This window comes from Rhinolophus ferrumequinum, chromosome 10 (assembly GCF_004115265.2).
Source record: "Rhinolophus ferrumequinum isolate MPI-CBG mRhiFer1 chromosome 10, mRhiFer1_v1.p, whole genome shotgun sequence".
NCBI lineage: Eukaryota > Metazoa > Chordata > Mammalia > Chiroptera > Rhinolophidae > Rhinolophus > Rhinolophus ferrumequinum.
In genome coordinates this window covers 408990-431393 of record NC_046293.1, presented here as the reverse complement: position 1 = coordinate 431393, position 22404 = coordinate 408990, and the positions used below count along the sequence as shown (strand labels likewise).

The following is a 22404-nucleotide window of genomic DNA, read 5'->3' as shown; positions in this document are numbered from 1 at the left end:
TTAAAAACACAGTTGTATTTGATTTATAATTAACACGATTTACAAAAAGAGTGGGGATGGTCCTGGGTAGAGCTGCTCCTGGTCCCCGAGACCGGGGCAGGGCCCCCAGGACAGCCTGTCTGACAGGCCGAGGCCAGGACTCCCAGTAGGCTGGGTCCCCGCTGGCCGCCTGGGCCTCGACGTCTGACGTCCGGCTTGACCTTTGAGGTGGGGCCCTCAGCACGAGTCCACCGGGAATGCCGGTGTCCGGCAGGGCAGGCCAGGTGAGGTCAGGAAGGCATCGTACCGCTTTTCTCCTCCCGCCCAGGCAGGGCGGGCAGACAGTCGGGGCATAAGGCCCTGGGGCTGCAGGCACTCAGACCCCACCTGGAGAAGCCAGACCCAGGGATGAGGCGGTTGCTGGTGCTTGGGAAGGGGGCTGGAGGCCCGACTGCCCCTAGAGACACGGCGTGGCGCCGGGGGTGAAAGGCACGTTTGCGGACTGCTCAGAAGACTCCACTGGGAGACTCCGGGCGCTGGTTCTGTAGAGGGCTGGTGTTAGGGGCGCCCAACGCTGTTGCTCAGGAGAGCTGCTATGTGGCTACAGATGCTGAGGTGGGGGTCCTTGCGGCACCCACGCTCAGGCGCCTGGGGGCTCTTCCTCTGCTGGTGAGAAAGAAGGGCTGAGCCCACCACCTCAGCTTCATTCCCAAGGCTGCCCGACGCCGGCACCGGGCATCACACACCTGTGCCCCAAGACCGTGGTGGCAGAAACCCGCGGTCAGAGGTCTGTGACCTTGTTCTCAAGTGCAGCTGCGATCTGCTGGAGGCGAAAGGCCAGCTGCATCTTCTGGGCGGCAGGGTCCTCCTCCAGGGCACTGATGACCTGCGGGGGTTCGCGTCAGGCCACAGGCCGGAGAGGAACCGCCCAGTGCTGCCACCCCAGGAAGACCCCTACCTGGTCATAGTACTTCTGTGTGTACTGGTAGAGCTGGTGCAGGGCCACAAGTGTGTTCAGAGAGTCCGTGTGTGCCTGGAGTGGGGGTTGGGGGTGCAGTGTGACCCAAGGCCAGGGAGGGGCTGCGACCCCGTGGGCAGGAAGCTCTCTCCCAGTGGAGCAAGCAGTGGGCCATGACATGTGGCACCGGCGGACACAAAGGGTCACAACACTCAGATTCGTGGGACAGCCATGGACAAGCCTCCCCACCCATGCAGGTGCATGGCTGACACAACCCCCACCCCCAGCACACACATGGTCACACACAAATGCCAGCCCATCTGGCCTCCCCCTCGGCTTCTCTCCTGGAGGCACAACACACCCCACCCTGCAGTGCAATCTGCTGTTCCACTCAGAAGGGGGCTGTAGGGGAGGGAAGCCGAATGGGTCAGTGAATGTGTCCGCTTACCCGGGAAATCTCTGCCAAGTGTGTGTTCATGTCCTGGTCGCTGACTTGCACCATCTGTCTGATCCCCCTGTAGTAACTGTTGGAAGAGAGGGGCAGTGGGTTCCAAAGGCTGGACCCAAGGCTGCCCACCAGGGTCCTCCTATCAATCACAGCCTGAACCACCCCCAGGGACCCCTCCTGGGTGGGGGTCGAGGGTGGGCCTCAGGTGTGGCTGGAGGGTGGGGCAGTACTCACTCCTCCACCATCTTCTTGTAGGTGGAGATCTCCTTGGCATAGAGCAGCTTGTTGCTGGGAGAATCCTATGGGGATCAGAGTCCAGTGACATCCAGGCCAAGATGGGCTGGCCAGTGTCCCCGCCCTTGGGCCCCGACAGAGCCAGGCCCAGACCAGCTCAGGATACCCACAGACAGAGGAGGGGCCGCTACCCTGCCCCGCTGCAGACCTGAAGTCTCCTGATGTCACCGTTTTGTAATTTGTAGTTAGTCACTTTCTCTGCTTGTGTAGGAGAAGGGTCCCCACAGGAGGGGAAGGAGGCGGAGGTCCTAGGCTGCCACAGAGGCCAGTCACCATGGGACCTCCCAGGCTCTCCCCCACCACGGCCGTTACCTTGCCCCTGCCTTTTTCCTGAGCTCCAGCCCAGATCCACACTCCAGACAGACCTCCTGGCACATCCCAAACTGACGTCCACACCCCGTCACAGCTCTGCTTCCCCTGGACACTGCCCAGTCCAGGCCCTCTGGGCCTCCCGGGGACAACCCAGCGCCCCGCCCACCAGGGCTGCCACTGGCCCACTCACACGGCTCAGCTTGTGCTCTGTGCGCGTGCAGGCGTCCATGAAGGTCTGCGCAATGACCGACAGGGAGGCGTCCACCACCTCGTGGACGTGCACGTCAAAGATGAAGTGCGGGTTCTTCAGGATGTTCACCCAGAACCGGAGCGGTAAACTGAGGCAGAGCGACCAGGGTGAGGGGCCGCGGAGACCCCGGGTCAGGGTGGGCAGCGGGACGGAGGGGCCCCCACCTGTTGGTCTTCCAGATATGGATGGTGTCCTCGTCCTTGATGTCGTGCTTCTCTGCTTGCTCATCCAGGAAGTCGAAGAAGTACTTGACTGCCGGCGGCACCGCCAGCCCCGGCGCCAGCACGCTCTGGAAGAAGTTGTCCACGAACTGCTGCAGTGTGCCCTGCAGGAGAGGAGGACTCAGTGACTGCAGGGGGGGGGGGCGGAGGCGGGGAGGAGAGGGGCGGAAGCGGGGGGGGGGGGGGGGGGGGGGCGGCGGCGGCGCAGGAGCCCCCCTCAACCCCCGCCCAGCCAGAGCCGGAGCCGCCCAGTCACCTTGACGGACAGCAGGCGCGTCAGGTAGATCTCGGTGATGGCCTTCGTGCGCTCCTTCTCCTTCACGCTGCCGCGCTTGCACTTGCCATCCTCTACCTCATCCGTTGGCCGCACCAGGTGCCACACACGGTTCTCCTCCTCCAGGAGGGCGTGGCCTGTGGGAGGGGCACGCTGAGGAACCAGGATGGGGCCTGGGTCCCATGCTGCGCTCGACAACACCCCCAACTGGCAGCAAGAAGTGAACGCTGGTCCACGCTGACCTCCAGGGACAAGGGGAAGGGACTCACGTTCCCCAGGCAGGTCCTGTTGGCTGTCCTCGGGCTGCTGGGAGACCCCGACCTTGGACAGGATGAGAGTGGCTCCATCTCGGACCTGGGGAACATGGCCATGAGAGCAGGTCTCGCTCCCCAGTCCAGGCCGGAGGGACAGCTGCCTCCCTGCTGCCCCAAACTCACGTTGTAATGCATCAGGGTGTTGATGCGTTTCCACCGGCCCTCCCGCTGAGATGTCAGGTCCAGGTCTGACAGGATCTGGGCTGTGGACCCAGGACGCCACTCTGTGGGAGGACACAGCCCAGCTCCTAGAACCCAGCCACAGACCACCCCCTACCCGACCTGCTCAACCAGGATTCTGAGGGCAGCGCCCCCCTCCCCACCGCCCCCACGGGGACCGTGCTCACCGAGGACCACACTGTCAGCCTTGGGCCAGCGGGAGCAAGGCTGCGTGCGGTACACCTGGTCAATGATTTTCTCCTTGACCTGAGAGATGGTGTCACAGTTGAGGACCTTGACAGGGATGGCGTCAACCCCTTCATCCTGGACAATCACGTTCACCGTCTGCCGGGGGACATGGGATGAAGGGCCAGTGGGCCAGCTCTGAGTCTCTACCACACCCAGCGTGGCCAGCCTCGCTCTTCACGGCCAGCCCTGGCTCAGCAGGGCAGACAGAGCAGGGGACAGAGAACTGCTCACTCACAGCTCACACACCACATACTGCCTCTCACATGTGTACACATGCTCACTACAGACACACTTGGTGTGTAGCAGGCGCGGGTATGAGCCCCGGACACAGCTGGCTCAGGGTCATTGCACTCAGTGCCTCTCTCCAAGGCTAGCGACAGGACCTGATGTCCCCGGGCCCTGCCCTGAACGCAGGTGGGCCCATACCGGGAGGTGAAGAGCACCCAGCTCAGGTCCTGACACTGGCCCAGAACCCAGCCTAACACTGAGCCTGGCCTCAGAGGAACCCACAGCCCGCCCGGCCCTGGGGCTCACCAGGGGTGTGTACTCCACGTCGTCCCCCAGCAGCCCCGTGTCATTGAGAGTGTATTTGGCCTTCTTCTGCACGGCGTCCACTGGCCCCTTCTCCACCTGGTGTTTGATGGCCTTGAAGAGCTTGTACAGAGGCTCGCCGGCACTGTCCTGGAGCAAGGTGGGCAGGCTCAGCCTCTAGTGGCACGGACCACGCCACCTGGAGGTGCTGCCCGGGCAGTGGACGTTTGGGGGACAGTACCACCTCGCCCCTCCCAGCCCACCTGCCACGTGGCACCCACCTTGAGGTACTGGTACAGGCAGATGGACATCCAGTTGGACAGCATCCTCTCCACCACTGTCTCAGACCTGGAGGAGCAGAAGGATCCTTAGCGCCCCTAGGCCCAGCTGGCTCTTCAAGTACCCTCTGCATACAGGCTCTGGGTCCCCATCAGGACCAAGCCCCCGGCCCCCCATCCTACAGAGAGCTGACTGAGGGGAGCAGCTAAATGACCAGCAAAGACCACCTGCTGCCAGGACCCAGCCCTGCTGTCCCTCCCCCCGGCAAACCAGGAGCCCCCGGGTGGCCTCTGCCCCACCGGCTGTGCCGCCGTCTCACACACCTGCGCAGCATCAGCTTGGGGTTCTTGGCCACCACGTACTGCTCCATGAGCTCCAGGAAGAGCGTGCGCATAATGTCAGTGTAGTACTCCAGCTTCCCGTGCAGTGCCACTGTCAGCAGTGACGCAAAGTAGACCTTGGCACGGGCCGAGAACTCCCGCTGGTTCTCCAGGGTGTGGATGAACTGTGGGGGCGGGGCGGCCGGTCAGAGCCCGGCCTGTGCCCGGCCTGTGCCCGCCCGCCCCACCCCCCTCGGCTCTGCCCGCTCACATTGATGAGGAACGACTTGCTGTTGAGCAGGTTGGAGAACTGGTAGAGGGCCTGCTCCACCACGGGCCGCCGCGACTCGGGGATGTCCAGCTTGCCCGTGATCATTACATCCTTGTCGCCATCCTTGGAGGGCAGGAAGAAGACGCGGTCGGTGTAGGTCTTGTAGTCCAGCACGGGAATGCCCGCCTCATGCACGTCATTCGTCTGGTCCTCCATCTCGATCATCAGGTCTGGGGGGAGAAGCACTGCTGGCCACACTGCCCTCTTCGGCCTCTCCTCCCGGCCTCCAGCCCTGAGGGCGGCCCCAGGTGCCACCTGCCTGGCAGGGCGGCCCTACCTGTGAACTCCTTTTTGCAGCGGTCTCGCACACTCTCCTCCAAGCCCTCCAGCTGGGACTTGATCTTCTCATACTCGCGCTCTGCCTGCTGGCTCTTCCTCCTGGGGCACAGGGAGGTTTTGGGGGCCTGGCCTAGGTCAGGCCACATGGTGGCTCTGGGCCTCTGCCTTGTGCTGGGCAGTGCGTGTGGCCCAAGGGCTGAGGCAGGAGCTCAAGGGGGTGTGGGGACGGAGGCTGCGGGGAGGGCCTCACCAGTAGCAGTAGACAGACACAGCAATGATGACCACCATGGGCACTATGACCAGAGGCAGGATGAGGCCGAGCGGTACTTCACTCACACGTGTGTCATACTCCACGCGGCCCAGCACCCACTCCCGGGAGCCGAACTTCACCTGCGTGGAGGGGACGACTCAGCACAGACAGCGGGGCTCAGACGAGTTCCCAGCGCCGCCTGGCTCACTCTGGCGTGCTCCCCTCCCCATGCTCATTGGACCCCTGCCCTCTGCCCCCCTGCCCTGTGGCCCTGCCCCACACGCACAATGAACTCAGGCAGGTTGTGTGCCGTGTCCCGCTTCTGCCGCCGCTTGGGGGGTGGCTGCACCTCCGGGGGCTCGCAATACAGGTCGGTCTCGGTCAGTGTCTTCATGACGCAGCGCTCGGCGCCCACGAAGGCCTCAGCCTCGTGGAGCGTCATTGCCTTGTTCAGGTTGGTGCCCTGTGGGGTGGGGGTGGGGGTGTCAGTGACCAGGGACGCCTGGACTAGCTCAGCCCAGACCTTGGTGGCCCCCTCAACGCGCCCGGTCCTGACCTGGGCATGGATGAGCTTGTTGACCTGCTTCTTAATGCCCCCTGTGAAGTTCTTGAAGGTGGGGTCGGCCACGTACTCGAAGGCCCCCGCCTCGGTCCTGAGCAGGGCACGGTGCCCGTCCATCTGAATGAGGGCTGTGAGGTTGTAAGCCTCAGGCTCCTCAGGGACGGCCGGGGACGAGAACACCACCAAAGAGTCGTTGTGGAACACATACTCCGTGCCCACCACCTGCAGGTTGAGGCCAGGCGTCAGGCCACTTGGCACGGGCCCCAAAGCTCCCCAAAATTCCCCAGCCAGCAGCACTGACCGTTCTGGGCTGCAGGGGTCCGGCCTCCTGCCGCTGCTGCCAGGACTCCAGGGGCTCGGCTATGACCACCATGGCGAACGTCTGGATCAGGCTGAAGCCCTGCCCTGTGACATTGATGCTCCGGCCGCCACTGGGGGAGGGGGTGGGGGGGCTGAGTGGGCTGTGCTCCCTCAACCCCCCAATCTGGCCACGGGATGAGCTGGGCTGGGGTCCCTACCCCACTCTGCTTTTGGGTGCACATGCCTGCCAGGGTTGGGGGCATGCACAAAGCACATGTGATCATGAGTACTACAAAGGGGCTGTGGACTTCTAGGAGGACACTGATCTGGGGGTGCAGTGGGGTTTTCCAGAAACTTCCTCTTGTCACCCAGACCAGTCCCACAACATCCTCACAAGCCCAGTGGGCAGAGGGCACCTGGGAAGTAGCTGGGGGGTGGGTGTGCTATGGGGAGCCCTGGCTGGCAGTGGGGGGTGCCCTTCCAGGGAGGGAAGGGAGAGGCCACACCTGGCAAAGCTTCGCGGTGGCTGGAAGGTGAACAGCACTGGGTTCTCTCGGTAGGTGAAGGTGACGCCGGGGCTTGGCACTCGGGAGCCCCCATAGTAGATCGCGAGGGGCAACTCCCCCAGAGCTGTCTGGGGGCCGGTGACACACTGGAGCTGTGCCCCAAACTGCGTCCTGGAGGTGAGAGTTGCCTCTAGTCAGTGTCAACCCCACCCTGGGGCCATCCCCTGCCCCGGGCTAGAAGGTCACTGGGTCATGTTGGTTGCACGGCCCCTTCAGGATAGACTCGGGGTCATGGCCAGAAAGCACACCAAGGACCAGGGCACACCAGAGATTCGCTGGCCTGCAGGTGACACCCACACTTTGCAAGGGACGTCATTGAGGGTCACCCGCACATCTTCCTCAGAGCCTGTGTCCAGGTTGGTGCCATTGATGGTCAGTGTGGTGCCACCTGCCTGTGGCCCCTGCTTTGGCTCCACACTGAGGGGATGGGGCTCCTAGAAGAGAGGCGTGTGTATTCAGGTCAGGGCTGGGGTGGCGGGGTGCAGCCCTCCTCAAGCCCCTGGGCCTTGACTATTGTCAGAACGTGACAGGGGCACAGCCCCCAACAGTCCAGGAGTCAGCAGCAATGACCAGATTCCACCCACGTCCGTCCTTACCTGAAAGATACAGCTGAGTCCTGGGAGGTCAGGCACTTACCTGGTAGGTGAACTGGACATGGGGTGGCGAATGGCCCAGCTTCCCGTTGACGTCCACCTCAACACCCCCTGTGAAGGGCACCTCTGCAGCCTGGATGGCACACACGATCCTGGGTGGGCAACAGGAAGGTGGTCAAGGCCCCACCAGGCCTTGCCTGACTGGCAAATCTGTGGGTGTGTGAGTCCTGGGCACCCACACAGGCCTGCATCTTGTCCTTCCGCCATCCGCCCAGTCACCCGGCCCCCGGGGGGGACTGACCCGGCCAATGGAGCCCAGGCCATGGGCTGTCCACTCACCGGGTGGACACGGAGTACCGTTCTGGCTCAAAGGTGCAGTCCTGGCCAGCCACAGTGACCCTCTTGACGTCATCCGCTTTGACCCCCAAATTTGACCCGAGGATGGTGATGCGAATGCCCCCACCCAGGGGGCCCGTCTCAGGCTGGATCTGAAATTGGCAGAGCCCGGTGACCTGGCAGCTTGGGCAGGCGGGGGCCATGCAGGTGGGCCAAGTCCAGGCTGGAGCCCCTTCCCTCCCCACTGGGGAGGCCCGAGGGGGGCTCACCCTGGTGATGACGGGCGGCGGGCACTCAGAAGTGACGTTGTTGCACAGGGCCTCGTACACACACCTGCTCTGCCCGCTGCACCACACACACTTGTAGGCGGGGTCAGCAGCCAGGCACAGGCTGCAGTCACTGCGACCAAAGGAGCAGTTGTAGAGGGTCACTGCGGAGGGAGGGAGAAGCCAGCAGTCAGCAGGGCCACCTCGCACCCACCCCCACTGGCCTCCGCCACCCACCCCCATCCCCATTCCCCACCTTGGAGCTTGCTGTCGATGTTCTTGCCAAAAGACTTGACGTACAGGTGCAGGGGCAGCGTCTCGTTGCCATCATGGGACAGCTGGGGGCACACACAGGGACATGCTGCACTCCCTGCTCCCACCCAAGCCCAGGGGGTGACCATTGTGCCCCTGTGGCCCCTCATAGCTGAGGGGCAGCAGGGGAAGGCTAGAGTCTCAGAGACGCTAATGATCACTTTGACTCCAGAAGACAGGAGGGGACAGACATGCTCTGAGGTCACACCTGCCTGGCCGGCCACCTCAGCTTCCTCAGCAGAGCAGGGAGGGGGGAGCCTCCTTCCGCTGGGCCCCTCAAGTTCTCCAGGTTACCTGGGTCCAGCAGCCTGGCCTGCCCTCCCTAGGAGCTGTACCTTTGGGGTCCGAAAGGAGAAGGTTCCTGGCTCCAGCATGTTCACCGGCTCCTCGAACTTGAGTAGATCACTGCCCACCTGCAGGGAGGAGCCCTGCAAGGCCAGCCAGTCAGGACACCTGGACAGGTCAGCCCTTCCCATCCTACTGTCCTCGAGCCCCACACCCCACCACGATCCAAACCTGAGCAAACCATCCTGCTGCCTCCTCCCTAAATAACACCCCACTGTCCAGCTCCCCAACACCCCAAACTCGCCTGCCTCCCTTTCTCAACCTGTGTTCTCAGGGCCTGTGGGAATGCCCCCATTCCCCCGACCGTCCCCGATCCTTATCTGCCGAGCCCTGCGCTGGGGTGGCTGATGTGGGCCCAGGTACTTCTACTTCGACTTGGCAGGAGCTCGGCTCTGAGCAGGGTGCATGGACGCTCCGCCACCCATCAGGCCTTCCTGGGCCCAGTCCATCTGCACTGGTCAGCCCGTCCCCGGGCAGCACCCAGGCCCAGCCCATCTGCACTGGTCAGCCCGTCCCCGGGCAGCACCCAGGCCCAGCCCATCTGCACTGGTCAGCCCGTCCCCGGCAGCACCCAGGCCCAGCCCATCTGCACTGGTCAGCCCGTCCCCGGGCAGCACCCAGGCCCAGCCCATCTGCACTGGTCAGCCCGTCCCCGGGCAGCACCCAGGCCCAGCCCATCTGCACTGGTCGGCCCGTCCCCGGGCAGCATCCACCAGCCCTCACCTTCACTGTGTCCAGGTTCTTGCCCTGGAAGGTCACATCTGTCTCATGGTTCATGGGGATGACCAGTGGGCTGGGGTCCAGGAACTGGGGGCAGGTGTCCTCCTGTAGAGAGTAAGGCTGGTCAGTGCCACCTGGCTGGGGCCCACAGCCCCCCATACCCTGCAGCCCCCATGGTCCCTCACCATGTGAGCTGGGACAATGCCCTCTTCTGGGTTGGGTGAGGCCTCTCGACACTCATGGTAGCGCAGGTCCCACTGGCAGGTCCAGCGGTTGCTGGCGCAGGAGATGCACCTGGGGGAGGGGTGGAGGGGATACTGGGTCTGCAGTGGGGGGGTGGGGGGGACATGGACCTGGGGGCCAGGCAGGTACGACACTCACGGCAGATTCTCCGCCAGGCTCATGGCCTCCCGGCAATCATAGAAGGGGTACTCGTGGGAAGTGAGGAAGATGCTGTTTCGTTTGAAGAGAATCTGGATCCTCATGTCCACGTGGTCTGCAGACAGCAGATGGGAACAGTGTCAGATGGGTGCCACAGAGCACAGGGCAAGGCTGGCACGGCAGGGGTGGGAGACAGAAAGGCCCGGAATCGGGCCTCCGCCATCCCCAAGTCCTCCTCTCATCACAGCTCCCAATAGGCCATCGAGCACAGAACCAGAGGCCGACTGTGGAAAGCGCTGGTCTGTGGGTGGGGCCCTGAGGGGCCTCGGGCTCAGCACACCTGCCTCCCGCTATCAGATCCCAGCTCAGGTGTCTGCCCCCAGGGCTCTGTAGAGCTCTCAGTCCCTGCAGGGGACTCAGTGTCTGGGGCACAGTGCCCTGCCAGGTCCCGCACGTCACAGCGTGGCTCCTACCCGTACAGGCGAGCTGCCCTCCACGGGCCCTGAACGCTCAGGGGACAGAGGCTTGGCGGCTGACCTGGCCCACATTCGGGACCCAGCCTCTGGGGACAGCTCCACCTGTGTCAAGCTGAACAGGGTGGGGGGAGGGGCTTCTGCCTAGACGCCAGAGCCCAGGGCCTGACAAACAGGTGGTGCTGAATAAATGTGACAAAGCAGCAACGGAAGGTCTCAGCACAGTCTTGCTAACAGGCGTGGGGTGGAGGTGGAGGCTGACTGCACAGCACACACGGCTTAGGGCACCCAGAAGTGGCACTACCCGTGGGCCTCTGCCCAGCTCCACCCTCTCTCCTCAGCAAGCATCCTGGGACTGTGTCACAGGAGGGGCAAGATGGGCGGGGCGAGTGACCCCAAGGTCCACAGGAAGGGGGACAAGTGCCAGCTGGTGGCTGGAGGATGGGGCCTCACCCTGGCCAGGTGGCGTGCTGGGAATGCTACTTGGGGAGTTGCAGACGACGGTGTCCCCCTCCATGCGGGCAGTGTGTGGAGCAGAGTCACCGAAGACGCACTGCAGCTCATCCCCCTGGCACAGGGCCGGGAGGGGGCTGATGGTCAGCTGCACCTGGGGAAGGCCACGCGGCTCACACTGGACCCCTCTGCCCAGTCCTGAGGGTGGAGGGACCAGGGCTGGGCTGTCAGGGAGGAAAAGCCCCCCAACCAGAGCACCTATCCTGTGGCTCCTGCTCGTGTACAGGCTGACCCCCTAGAGAAGCCTCTAAAACCTGACTCCATTTTATCTATAACAGGCCCCTATGTGGTCACCCCCCAATCCTGGAAGGGTCTGCCCTGGATACACCAGGTCAGAGGAACCAGGGGGACCCCACAAAGGCCGGGTTCCCGGTCCTCAGGGTCAGTGCCCAGGCCGAAAGGGACACACTGTGAGGGTCTCCCAGCCGCCCCACTGGCCCTGCCTGCGCTCTCCACCCCTGCCCACCCGCCCTCGCCACACACCTCCCCCTGGGCCCTCCGGCTCATGTTCTGGGGCTGGGCCCCGGTGACGGCCACGCAGGACTCCTTGCGACTCCATAGCCAGTGGCTGTCCTCCTCGGCCCGTGGACACTCGGCCTTCCTGGTGCACCTGCAGGGGCGGGAGGCAGCTTCAGCCCTGGACCCTGTCAGCCCCCGGGTGGTTGCTGGGCCGAGACCCCCAGACCCAGGCAGGCACTCACCGTCCGTCAGCGACACACCAGCCGCAGTACGGGTCCTGGGAGCCAAGGCACTGGGTACAGTTTGGGTAGCTCAGACAGTTCTGCACGGGAAGCCGGAACACCTGGGGGCAACAAGCCGGTGACAGGCCACGTGGACCTCCCTTGGCCCCTAGACTTTCCTGGGACCACTGGCTTGACCCCCGTGTCTCGCTGAGCCTTAATACCCTCAGCTGCCAACTGAAGGCTCGCCAACATGGGCTCCAGCAGTGGCCGTACGCCAGGCTCCCTGTGGCCCTGGTGTCCTGGGGTGGCGCCTCCCGTGCCAGGCCAGGCCCTCTGACCTGTGGTGCCTGTGACAGCCCGTGGATGTCCCTGGTGTGCCCGAAGCTGGCTTGAGGGGCTCTCACACCAGTCCCCATCAGCCGGGGGACCTGGCCTATGCCCCCGCCAAGCTTGCAGAGGCTGCACGACGCCTCCTCCTGCCCTGTCCACCCTTGGGGGGAGGCCCACTCAGGGCACAGGGTCTGTGCCTCCCATCAGGACAGGTCTGAGGCAGGACCAGAGCTGCAGAGACGGATGGAGATGATGCAAGGAGCCCAAGAGGAGGGTTGGCTCCTCCGCGTCCTCCGCTGTCCCTCTAGGCCTATGACAGTGGCCTAGCCACAGGCTCCCCCTGCAGGGCCGCCCCAGGCCTACCTTGTCTTGCGTCATGGCGTACAGACTGGCCAGGTCTGCAGACAGCACCAGGTCCTGCTTCATCCTCTTGTTGATGTCCACAAGGACAGAGCCGTACTGCACAGAGCTGCCGTCCGGGGCCAGGTACACCTGTGGGCACGAGGGCAGGTGTGTGAATGTGCGTGGGCCGGGGTTGGTGGTCATGCACATGGCCCCTCCAGCCCAGCCCCAGCCCCAGCCCCAGCCTCACCTTGAGGACCTGGCCATCCGAGGTACCCAAGAAGGCGATGGTGTGGCCGTTCTCGGTGGTCACCGTCACGGCAGTCAAGTTCAGGCCCCCACGCTGGAGCACAGCCCTGGCTGTGAGCCCATCTCGGCTGCCCAGTGGGTAGGGCAGGTGCTCTGAGCCACACGGGAAGTTCTCGCTGGCGCCCTGTGGACCCCGGGGTCAGCAGTGGGTACTCACAGCCTGCCGCAGAGGCCTCTCCCCACGAGGGCTCCAGCACGCTGTGGCCCTACCCCCATCCCGAAGAACAAGGGCCATGCAGACAGGGACCTGCTCACTGTTGGATGCATGGGCCTGGCCCGAGGGATCGAACGAGGTGGCACCCATGTGTGTGCAGATGCTCACGCCCACCCAGCCACGGACACGTGCCCATGCCCTCACAAGCAGGCAAGGAACTGGACAGGCCAGCGGGCAGCCACAGCATGAGCAGCCACGTACACGCGTGGGGTCCAAGCCCGGGGATCTCGTGAAGGCCACGTACCAGCGTGTGGCCGCCACACTGGATCTCGCCATGGAAGGGCTTGTAGAAGGTGTCCCGGCCGTCGTCCCGGGAGCTCGTGTAGCAAGCGTTGCGGTTGTCCTGCATCTTGGCGTGGACCGTGTCCAGCGGGAAGAGGCAGAGCCCTGCGCGAGGCCCCCCGCCTCTCCGGCCATCCCTGCTGAAGACGGTATACAGCACCCTCTGGCCGCTGCTGGATGTGGCCACGGAGGCTGCCAGGCAGGTGCTGAAGGCGGTAGCCTGGGCGTCGCCGGGGTCCAGGCAGCGCAGGTCCATCTCCAGGTAGGAGTAGTAGAAGCCGTCCTGCTTGCACATGCGCGCCAGCAGCGTGCGGTTCTGGGGCGGGTGCTTGTCCTGCTGGTTAAACAGGAAGAAGACGTACAGGCCATCCTCAAAGGCGGCCACAAACTGCTGCGTGCTGGTGGACAGGTAGCCGGCCTTGTAGGTGGTGTGGTCTGTGTAGGCCTCGAAGGCTTCCCTGCCCTCGGTCCGGTCCAGCAGGCGGGTGCTCACAATGATGCCGTTGTCATGCGGCCCGTTGCCCTTGCCCACGAACAGCACGCGCTCGCCGTCGGGGCCGGTGGCGCTCACCAGCCCCACCGTGGCCACGCTCTCGTCATTGCTGGCCACGAAGGACTTCTCACCGCTGCCGTCCTCGTAGAAGAGGCGCGTGGAGATGTTGCTCAGGGCACGCAGGGCACAGATGCCCTTAAAAAGGCTGCCACACTCGACGAGGCGCTTTCCCGGCGGATCGAGCAGCAGCAGCTGGTTGACGTTGTCCGTCAGCACGGCCTCATGGCACTGGCTGGCCTCGATGGGTGGGGTGCATTTCTTGTTGTCCAGGGCCGGGCCCGTGGCCACTTGCTGCTCCAGCTGCAGGTCTGCGCTCAGCTGGTAGAGTGCGTTCACCGCCCCCAGATACACCACGCCCGACGTGTTGTCCACCACCAGGTGGTTCAGCTCCGTCTCACTGCGGAAGATGTCCAGCTGTCGGGGCCGCAGGCCCACCCCTGTGCCCACCAGGCCCAGGAGGGTGAGGACCCAGAGCTGCAGTGCCATCACCCCCGGCACCCTGTGGGAAGATAGAAGGCTCAGGGGAGCCCCAGCCTGGAGGACCTGCCCACGTACGGGAAACCCTGCTTCGAAGGCCTCTCCAGGGCCCCGATTCCAGACCCTGCGCAAATAACCAGAACACGACAGGGAAGGGGTGTGGTTGCCCAGCGTGCCCTGAGTGCCTGGTCCCTCCCCTGCTTTTCCATGTGTGTGGTCAGGCACATCTGCTGTCATCTCCAAGGAGACTATTTCCCAGCCTTCTCAGGAAGTTCACCCCGTAGTCTAACCTATGACCGGGGCCAGGCCACCACAGCTGCATGCTACAGGCATGAGTGTGGCTGCCCAGGAGGACTGTGCCCTGGCCCCCACCTCCAGGTTCTCAAAGCGCCTGCAGGCCCACCTCCAGAGAGGCTCCCCGACTCACGCGTGTGCCCACCCCACATCCCACAACCCCAAGAGCTCCAGGTGACCTGAGAGGCACTGTCCCCAGAGCACGAGCCTCATCATAGGCTCAGGACATGCAAACAGGTGGACCACACACCTTCCTACACCTGGCTCTCAGCACACAGTACAACCTGACTGGTCTTCCCATCTGCCCACAGTACAAACACAGACCACAGCTGCAGCTGAAAGGGTGCTGGGGCCAGCAGTGTGGACCAGCAAAGGCATGGACTTTCTGCCTTCCCACTGGAGCTGCTTGGACCGCAGCCAGCCAGCCTCCACGCCCACCTCCCGAGCCTCCCTGGTCCTCTCCACGTCCCTCTCCCTGGTGACCCAGCAGAGCAGCAAGCACGGATCCAGAGTGAGCACCCAAATCTACCTGGAGGCTGTGCTGGGGGTGCCACCTGCATGGCTGGGCAGGCCATGTCTGTACAGGTGTCTATTTGAGCACACGTCCCTGCATGTGTTCAGGTCCACACATGTGTCATGTGTATCAGGGATCAGCTGTTAAGGCTGAGCCTGGGCTGAGGGCCCCAAATCGGAGGAGGGACCCCAGGCCCAACAAGTGGACCCAGAACATACACGGTTCTCTCTTCCCAACTCAGGCAGGGCCATTCTGTCTCTAGGCCTCTGCCACCTTGGGGTAGCCTCATACTCCCACTCTCGGGACCCCACCCTGTCCTGGTCAGAACCGCTCCCAGCAGCCTCCAATGCCACCCCCACAGGCTTCCCTCTCCCAATACATGCACGAGCCATCTCTGGCCCGGCTATAACCTGCCCCAAGGGTGCCTGTGTCTCGCATGACATCCTGGGTAGCCCTGCCCATGCCATGTGCCCGAGTAGGGCTAGACCCGATGGATGGCACAGGGTAATGAAGGACCCGGACCTGGTCCCCCAGACTCTCGACAAGACCTACCCTCCTCCGCCAGAGTAGTGGGTACACCCTCTGCGGTGACCTCAGACATTTCCTCCCTGGATTCGCTCATTCCCTTGAGAAACAATTACTTTTCTCTTCTCCTTCAACGCCCCGTGCCCTGCATCCCTCTCCTCCAGGAAAGCAGAAAGTGGTCTGCTCTACTTTCTCTGGGGCTCTGGCTTTGGGCAAAGCTGCGTGTACTGGACTGCGCTGGCTCTTTCTCAGGGACCCTGTGATTCTCACGTCAAGCCAGCTTCCATCTTTGCTTGAGCAACTGGGAAGCCCCCTCAGCTGGGCAGCTCCTGCCTCTGCAGAGAACCGTCACCCTGCACTGGGGTGCTCAGTTCTTACCCAGACACTGGGAAAGGCTACATGGAGGGTGTCCAGGTGACGAGGCAGCAGGGATTGGGAAGGAGACCCTCATTGCCTGAGGACAGAAGGCTGGGCAGTGCCAGGGGTAGGTGAAGGGGGCCCAAGAGAAGTGACCCCAGGCCTCACCAAGATGAGAGTCACCAGCTTGGGGAGAAGATGGTGGCTTGGTCAGGGTCAGGAAGATTTCACGAGCCCCTCAGGACTGTGTGGCAGGATGGGCAATCCTCTGGAGTGGGGGTCCCTACCATCGCAGACTCCTCTCTGGGCTTGGTTGTTTGTCTAAGGGAGAGGACTCCTCAGTTGGGAGACCCCCAGACATGGAGCTGGAGTGCCCATGACATCCAGACACTGCACAGAATGGGGCGTGCCGAAGCAGCACAGGACGCTGGGGCACCAGCTGGTAGGCCTTTGCGCCTTCTTGTAAGCAGAAGGCCTGGGCCCAGCTCACAGTGGCTCCTGTCTGGGGGCGGGTCCTACAGCCCCGCCTCCTGGGATCGCCTGGGCCCAAAGTCCACACACGGCGCCAAGGCGACCAGGAGAGAGGGGGAAGGCACGTTCAGGCCCCTAGGCCTCGCGCCCAGTCTGGTCTTCCCATCGGCCCAGCTCACTTGGTTGGTTGCGCCTCTCTGCCTCTGCCTCTGCCTCTGCCTCTCCCTCTCCCTCTCGGCTGTGGCTGCGGCCAGAGCTGGGAATGAATGGAATGTTCCCCGGCCAGGAGGGAGCTCCGGGGCGGGGCAGGGCGGAGGGGGGAGGTGGGGGAGATGGGGTGGGGTGGAGCCAGAGCCGTTTGGGAAGCCAGGCCACCAGAGCAGCCCCCATCCACCCAGGTAGACTCCGGGTGACCAGGCCCCTCTGCTGGTCTGAAGTGCGAGGTCAGGATTTGAAACCAGAGCCGACCAAGTGAGCTGAGAGAGCGCCCAAGGTCAAAGCTGAGCTTTTTCGGCTTTTTCCCAGAGCTGAAAAAGCTCAGCTTTGACCTTGGGCGCTCTCTCAACCAGCTAGCTCACAGCTCTGTGGTCACTGCACATGAAAAGAATGCCCTGGGCTTCCTCTGGTTAACAGTCCACTGGACCGAGTCCCCTAGGGCGAAAGCCCAGCCCTGTCCTCTGCCTTAGGGGCCCCCAGGGCTGGTACACCACAAGTGCTCAATGAATACCCCGTGTGTAGTCAAGGAGCTGGTCCAGACACCTCCACGCTGCTCCCTGTCCCGAGGCCGCTGTGGGTGGTGGGCAGGTGGACAGAGTGAGGCTCAGACCCCCAGTTCTGAGCCCAGGCTGTCAGGGCTGGCAGGAGGAACTCGAGCCACACTCCACAGGCAGCAGCTCCCCTCCACTTCCTGAACAAACAAAGCTTCAGGTGACCTGTCTGACCAGGCCCAGGAGCAAAGGGTGACCCACCTGACCAGAGGCAGAGCTCAGGCCACCCGCTGTGCATGAGGTACCAGGCACAACCACCAAAGCTTCCTGCCTCTGGTGTTCCTGGAATGGGCCCTTCCTGTTTTGAACACAGGCCTGGGACCACTGCTCACCAGGCAGCGGGGATTTCCTCAGGGGCACCGGACCGCCTTCTTCCTGGCTGAAGTCCAGAGGTGCACTTCCAAGAAGTCACACACATTCCCAGCCCTAATGTTCCAGAACCCAGCGCTCCAATGCCCAAACACCACCCCAGTCTAATTGCAGAGCCCTCCCTTTGCTCCCCCCCCGAAGAAAAGCCTGGCTTCAGAGAACTGGCAGTAGCCCTCACGGACAAGGCACTTGGCTTCGAGCAGATGTGTACAAGCTAGCGCCGGCTGGAAGGACCAGCCTCAACACTATAAGCAGTCAGTGCACGGCTCCAGCCTCCCTGCACGGCTGTAGCCCCTACTGCCTTCCTCAGGTGGCCCCCACTCACCGAGGTTCCAGTAGTCCAACTCAGTCTCTGCTCCGGGCTGGCATCAAAATTCTCTAGGAAGCAAAAGAGAGACAGTGGTCTTACCTCAAGCTTGGCCTGCTTTCACCTGTCTCCTCTGCTCCATGTCTGGGGGGCGGGAAGCAGCTCATGGGACCCCATTTGGCCTCTGCCATCCTGGAGCAGGAGACCCCCAACCTCCTCTGCCTCCTCCATGCCCCTAGCCAGCACCCCATTGGGGTGCATACATACCCACTCGGTTTTTCCAGAATACAAGCCGGATATGCCTCTCTCCTCTGCTCAAAAAAGGCAGAAGAAAAAAGGGGAAGGAACCATTTCTTCTCGTTTTAAGTCTACTGGTATTGTCTGCCTTTCTAAATTAGGAACATATATGACTGTGATTAAAACAAGAATTGCTTTTAAAATTGTGCATACCTCTAACCCCTGCAATTCCACTTACTGGCTGTGTGATCTTGGGCAAGTTACTTAACTTCTCTGTGCCTCATTTCTCCATCTGTGAAATGGAGACAGTCATAGTGAACGCCCCCAGGGGTTTGTAAGGACTGAATGATTCATTCATGAAAAGCCTCAGGAGAGCTTGTTACACTGTAGCATTCAGCAGTTTGCTATTGTATCCTCTCCTGGATAAACACCCAAGTATACCCACAGGGAGGACCTGTCCCAGGGAACTGTCCTTCTCAGCATGGCTTATTATAGTGAAAATGTGGCAACCACCCAGCATCAGAGGACCTTGAAAAACCATGGAACCAACGCAGATGGGTGGTCTGTGCAGACCCCCATGGGGCCCAGGATTCCAGGTATGTCCGTGGGTGTGCATGTGGGCACACAGGGTTTAACTGCTAAAAAGTTCTAGAACGAAGCCTTCATCCAAATTGAAAATAGTGGTGAAGTCTGGGGGCAGGGAGGAGGGAGCTAGGACAGCAAAGTAACGTCATCTGTCACTTTTTGAAAAATTTTGTACAAATATGTTCATGTATTACTTGACTAACTGACAAGAGGTGTACATAATAACGGTTGTGCCCCCCCACCCCAGCTCCACTCAGCCTCAGAATGTAGCTTTCCACGCCCTCAGTGCCTCCCCCAATCTCTCCTGGCCTGTCCCAGCCCTGCCCCACTCCCCCATCCAGGCTCAGACACTGACCCCAGCACGGTGTCTCCAACACCCGTTCACCAGGATAAGGCCCCGCCCCCAGGGTGCTCCACCTGCCCTATGCAACGCGCTCCCCAACCTGCTCACCTTCCCCCATCCCTGGAGAGCAGGACCCAGGGATGGACATGTGGTGGGTCCAAGGGGGATAGGGGCCTTGTGCACAAGGGCACTTCCCTACAGCAGGATATCCCTCTGGCATCCTCTGCCCCTGGCTGAGCAGGAAAGGGTTAACCTGGAGCCCTGGGAGTGGGGGTGAGGGGTGTCCTTTTGCCCTGGGCACTCAAGGCAGCTTTTGTGAAAGGCAATCAGGGGCCAAGCATCCGAATGGCAGGGTATGAATGGCAGGGCATGACGACCTGCCACCTCAAAGGGACATCATGCAGTCTCCATGTGCCCCTGTGCCAGCAGCCTCTCCAGCCCCTCAACTTCTCCCGATGGCATGCCCCAGGGTCCCCAGCCCCCACCTTCCACTGGCCCAGGGCCCTGGTGGTGAGTGTGCCTGCTGCAGGCAAGATCAAGGGGGAGGGCCTCTTCCAAGGGACATCTCCCTGAGCCCACACGTCCCCATCCACCACAGCCACCCCACCAGGGACCTGCCCGGAGTGACCCACTGACCAGTCTGGGCCCACTTCTTAGACCCTCCCAAGAGGCAGCCCGTGAATGTCTCCTCCCAACACCAGGCTCCTCCAGCAAACATTTACAGCAGAATGAAACCTGGACTGTTCCCTCCTCGGCCACCCAATCCTAGGGTCTTTCCTAACCCAAGTGTGTCTCTGCTCTCAGCCACCCTGTCCTGGCCCCCAACTTCTCCCACCTAGTCCTCCCACCCCAATAGCCAGCTTTTACCTCCAGCTCTCGGGAGGGCCCACTGGCCCAAGGCCACAGCTAGCCCCCACCCCACAGCCACACAGCTGCTCGGAGGGGCCTCAAAGAGCAGAATTCTGGAGGCAGACCATTGGGTTCAAACCCCAGCTCTGTCACTTTCTACCTGAGTTATGTGGGCTTTTTACAAAGCCACACTGTGCCTCAGTTTCTCCATGTGTAATATGGGGGTGATAAGAGCACAGATCTCAGTGGGTGGCCATTCGGTGTGAGTGAACCTATGAGTGGAAATCCTTACAGTTGTGCCTACAGTGGAGGAGGCACTCATATGGTCAGCATGTCTCTGCTTTTGCTGTTTCTCCTAGAAAACTCCTACCCATCCCCTGAGACACCCACCCTGACCCAGCCGTGCAGGACTATCACTCATCCTCTGTGCTAGTCTCTGATGGGCCCTCTATGAGCAAGGTCTAAACAGAGGATCTGGCCAGGTGGGCACCTGTGGGTCTGAGCCCAGTGAGCCAGGAAGGGGGTGACACATAGTGGGGGGAGCGGAAAGCCCACATGACCCTGCAGCGGCCCCCAAACCTCACACACACAGTGGTATCTGCCCCTCCCCCGCCACCCCCAGCCAGAGCACAGATGAGTGACAGGGGACTGCCCCAAAGGTCCAGGCCTGTCCTCCACACTCCAGACTGTGTGGGAAGCAGTATGAGCCCCTTGCCAGTTGGGTCACCTGTGGCACCTACTCAGGGTCCATCTTCCTCTAACCAGTAGCTGCCAGGCCCCTTGCACTGGAGGGTTCTGCTCCACCCCCAACAGGAAAAGGTAAACAGGAGGTGCCTGAAGAGGAAGGGCATAATCCTGGCTCCAGACCAGGCCCCAGGCCCCAGGCCCGTCAGTGTCACGTGTCACGTTCCTCAGACCTCTGCCCCACCTGGAGGTGGGCTCTGGGGTGTGGGCTCGAGTCAGGGTTCTTTCCATGTCTCTATTTTCAAGCAAACACAGATTGAGCAATTTCTGGTGGCTGAGAAAAACTTGAGACCATAGTTTCAAACCAAAACAAGGGAAAGCAGGCAGGCTCAATGGAGGAGGCATCCAGCCTGGGGGCTGCCCTAGGCCAGGCCAGCCAGCCTATGGGCTCAGGAAGGGAACCCAGACCAGGCTGGGATCAACAGGACGGGGGCGTGGAAGAGGGGCCCAGAGACCAAGATGGGGACGCAGGCACAGGCAGACAGGCGATGGCTCAGCCAGGTATGCACAGGTCCCGATGGGTACAGCTACCGCCCCCCACCCCAAGCCAGACGGTGTGTGTCTGGAGGGTCCTAGCACTGTGTGGAGGGTATTAGGGACCCCCAATGAGGTGAGGGAGCTAATGCCTGACAGAGAGGGTGGGGGCCGTGCCCCCACCAGTACAGGAAAAGGGGCACCGGAGGGTGAGTGGCTGCCCTCCCATCGGCTGCCAAAGGGCGACGAGGAGGTAGGAGCCGCCCCTCCCCCGCCGGGCCTCAGCTCCCGCGACTAAAATGCAAATCTGCAATTAGCCGGGAGCGTTAAACAAAACAGGAGACAAAACCGGAGACAAAACAGCCGACAGCTCGCACGTCCGCCTCCGTTTTCCAAACGAGCGCGAAGGGGGTACCTGCCGGGGTGGGGTCGTGGCCCGGGTCAGAGTTCAGCTCCCCGCCCGTGAGGACGGTCCGGCGCGCCCCTCCCGGACAGGCAGGGTGGCAGAGCCCCTCCCGCGGCGCCGGCGCCGCCAGGCTCCCCGGGGAAAGATCCGGAGCCGTGGCAGCTCCTGGGCGCCTCCCCCGCGCCCCCTCCCACTCGGAGGGGAACCCGTGCGCACAGCGAGAACCTCACCCGGGACCTCCAGTAACGGCGACGGCGGCAGACACATGGGCAAAGGAACCGTTCCCGCGGAGCGCTCACCTGGAGTCTGGCACCGCCGGGGGCACCGCCGGCCATTACCTGTCTTAGTTCTCTCGGCTCCGCCCCCAGCCCCAAGGGTCAGTCCCCTCACTCCGCTACCGCCCAATCACGCAAGACTGGTTCCAGCGGTAGCCAGAAAGGGGCTGGGCGTGCGCGACATGACTCACCCTGGGGGAAAGGCCAAGCCCTCAGAGCACAGCTACCTGGAAGCAGGGTGGAGGCTGGGCGGGGCTCTGGGCAAAGACTGACGTCCTAGCCTGAGCCTCGGGTCAGCGCCACCAGAGCCTCCCACAGGACCCCTCCCAGGTATAGGATGTCACCACCCCCCTCCCAACAGCCGTGGCTTCTGGGGCTGCATCCCTCCCTCTACCACCCTAGACTGTGGGCCAGATTGCCCATCCCCAGCCTGGGCTCTGGGTCCCAGCATAAAAAGTCACTTATGTGACTGGTGGCAATGAGGTCACAGGCCCAAAACCCAAGGTCAAAGGGAGTGTGCCCAGAGCGACCCCACCTCCTGATGCCATGGCCACCCCAGCCTGGGTTAGACAGCCCCACCCCTGCAGCCTCTGACGCTGCTTCCCCTGGTGTATGTCAGGCCCCTGTGAGGCCTGAGGTCGCTGTCACCAGGGTATCTGCATCTAGCCCTTGTCCTCAGGCATCTCAAGAGCTCAACTGGAAACACCCAAGGGCCCCCCTCCCATTGTGACAGCTGCAGCCTCTGGTTGTGACAGCCCACCTAGACTGGGGGCCCCTGCCGCCGGCCGGTAATCGGGTCTCTCTCCCGGCTGTCACTGCCTAGCACACGGCTGCCTAACATGGCAAGGTGGCTGAGAAAAACTTGAGACCATAGTTTCAATA

The 22404-nt window shown here is 62.5% G+C and overlaps 1 protein-coding gene across 14 annotated transcripts in view; it reads right to left on the bottom strand.

Moving 5' to 3' along the window:
- PLXNB2 (plexin B2) overlaps positions 1 to 22404 on the bottom strand; it is a 29029-nt gene continuing 6625 nt past the window's right edge. Inside the window, exons 1-40 of one of the 14 annotated variants that reach the window (XM_033116333.1) lie at positions 18085 to 18138; positions 17877 to 17998; positions 17628 to 17680; positions 16894 to 17073; positions 15864 to 16016; positions 12938 to 14027; positions 12421 to 12603; positions 12192 to 12320; positions 11517 to 11617; positions 11299 to 11425; positions 10756 to 10909; positions 9830 to 9944; positions 9634 to 9742; positions 9452 to 9553; positions 8719 to 8811; positions 8328 to 8409; positions 8075 to 8235; positions 7809 to 7957; positions 7513 to 7621; positions 7174 to 7310; positions 6817 to 6987; positions 6312 to 6441; positions 6005 to 6232; positions 5735 to 5911; positions 5449 to 5588; positions 5197 to 5297; positions 4860 to 5089; positions 4592 to 4773; positions 4271 to 4337; positions 3993 to 4139; positions 3398 to 3554; positions 3174 to 3274; positions 3006 to 3090; positions 2719 to 2873; positions 2406 to 2566; positions 2182 to 2329; positions 1620 to 1684; positions 1386 to 1461; positions 938 to 1012; positions 1 to 865 (exon numbers count right to left, since the gene is read on the bottom strand). In XM_033116333.1, coding sequence (XP_032972224.1) covers positions 761 to 865; positions 938 to 1012; positions 1386 to 1461; positions 1620 to 1684; positions 2182 to 2329; positions 2406 to 2566; positions 2719 to 2873; positions 3006 to 3090; positions 3174 to 3274; positions 3398 to 3554; positions 3993 to 4139; positions 4271 to 4337; positions 4592 to 4773; positions 4860 to 5089; positions 5197 to 5297; positions 5449 to 5588; positions 5735 to 5911; positions 6005 to 6232; positions 6312 to 6441; positions 6817 to 6987; positions 7174 to 7310; positions 7513 to 7621; positions 7809 to 7957; positions 8075 to 8235; positions 8328 to 8409; positions 8719 to 8811; positions 9452 to 9553; positions 9634 to 9742; positions 9830 to 9944; positions 10756 to 10909; positions 11299 to 11425; positions 11517 to 11617; positions 12192 to 12320; positions 12421 to 12603; positions 12938 to 14014 — 5529 coding nt within the window. In that variant the 5' untranslated portion in view covers positions 14015 to 14027; positions 15864 to 16016; positions 16894 to 17073; ... (1 more) ...; positions 17877 to 17998; positions 18085 to 18138 and the 3' untranslated portion in view covers positions 1 to 760. Of the gene's footprint in view, positions 866 to 937; positions 1013 to 1385; positions 1462 to 1619; positions 1685 to 2181; positions 2330 to 2405; positions 2567 to 2718; positions 2874 to 3005; positions 3091 to 3173; positions 3275 to 3397; positions 3555 to 3992; positions 4140 to 4270; positions 4338 to 4591; positions 4774 to 4859; positions 5090 to 5196; positions 5298 to 5448; positions 5589 to 5734; positions 5912 to 6004; positions 6233 to 6311; positions 6442 to 6816; positions 6988 to 7173; positions 7311 to 7512; positions 7622 to 7808; positions 7958 to 8074; positions 8236 to 8327; positions 8410 to 8718; positions 8812 to 9451; positions 9554 to 9633; positions 9743 to 9829; positions 9945 to 10755; positions 10910 to 11298; positions 11426 to 11516; positions 11618 to 12191; positions 12321 to 12420; positions 12604 to 12937; positions 14028 to 15863; positions 16017 to 16893; positions 17074 to 17627; positions 17681 to 17876; positions 18014 to 18059; positions 18139 to 21477; positions 21617 to 22404 lie in introns of those variants that run through there. The other 13 variants (XM_033116331.1, XM_033116339.1, XM_033116341.1 and 10 more) reach the window with 13 other exon arrangements.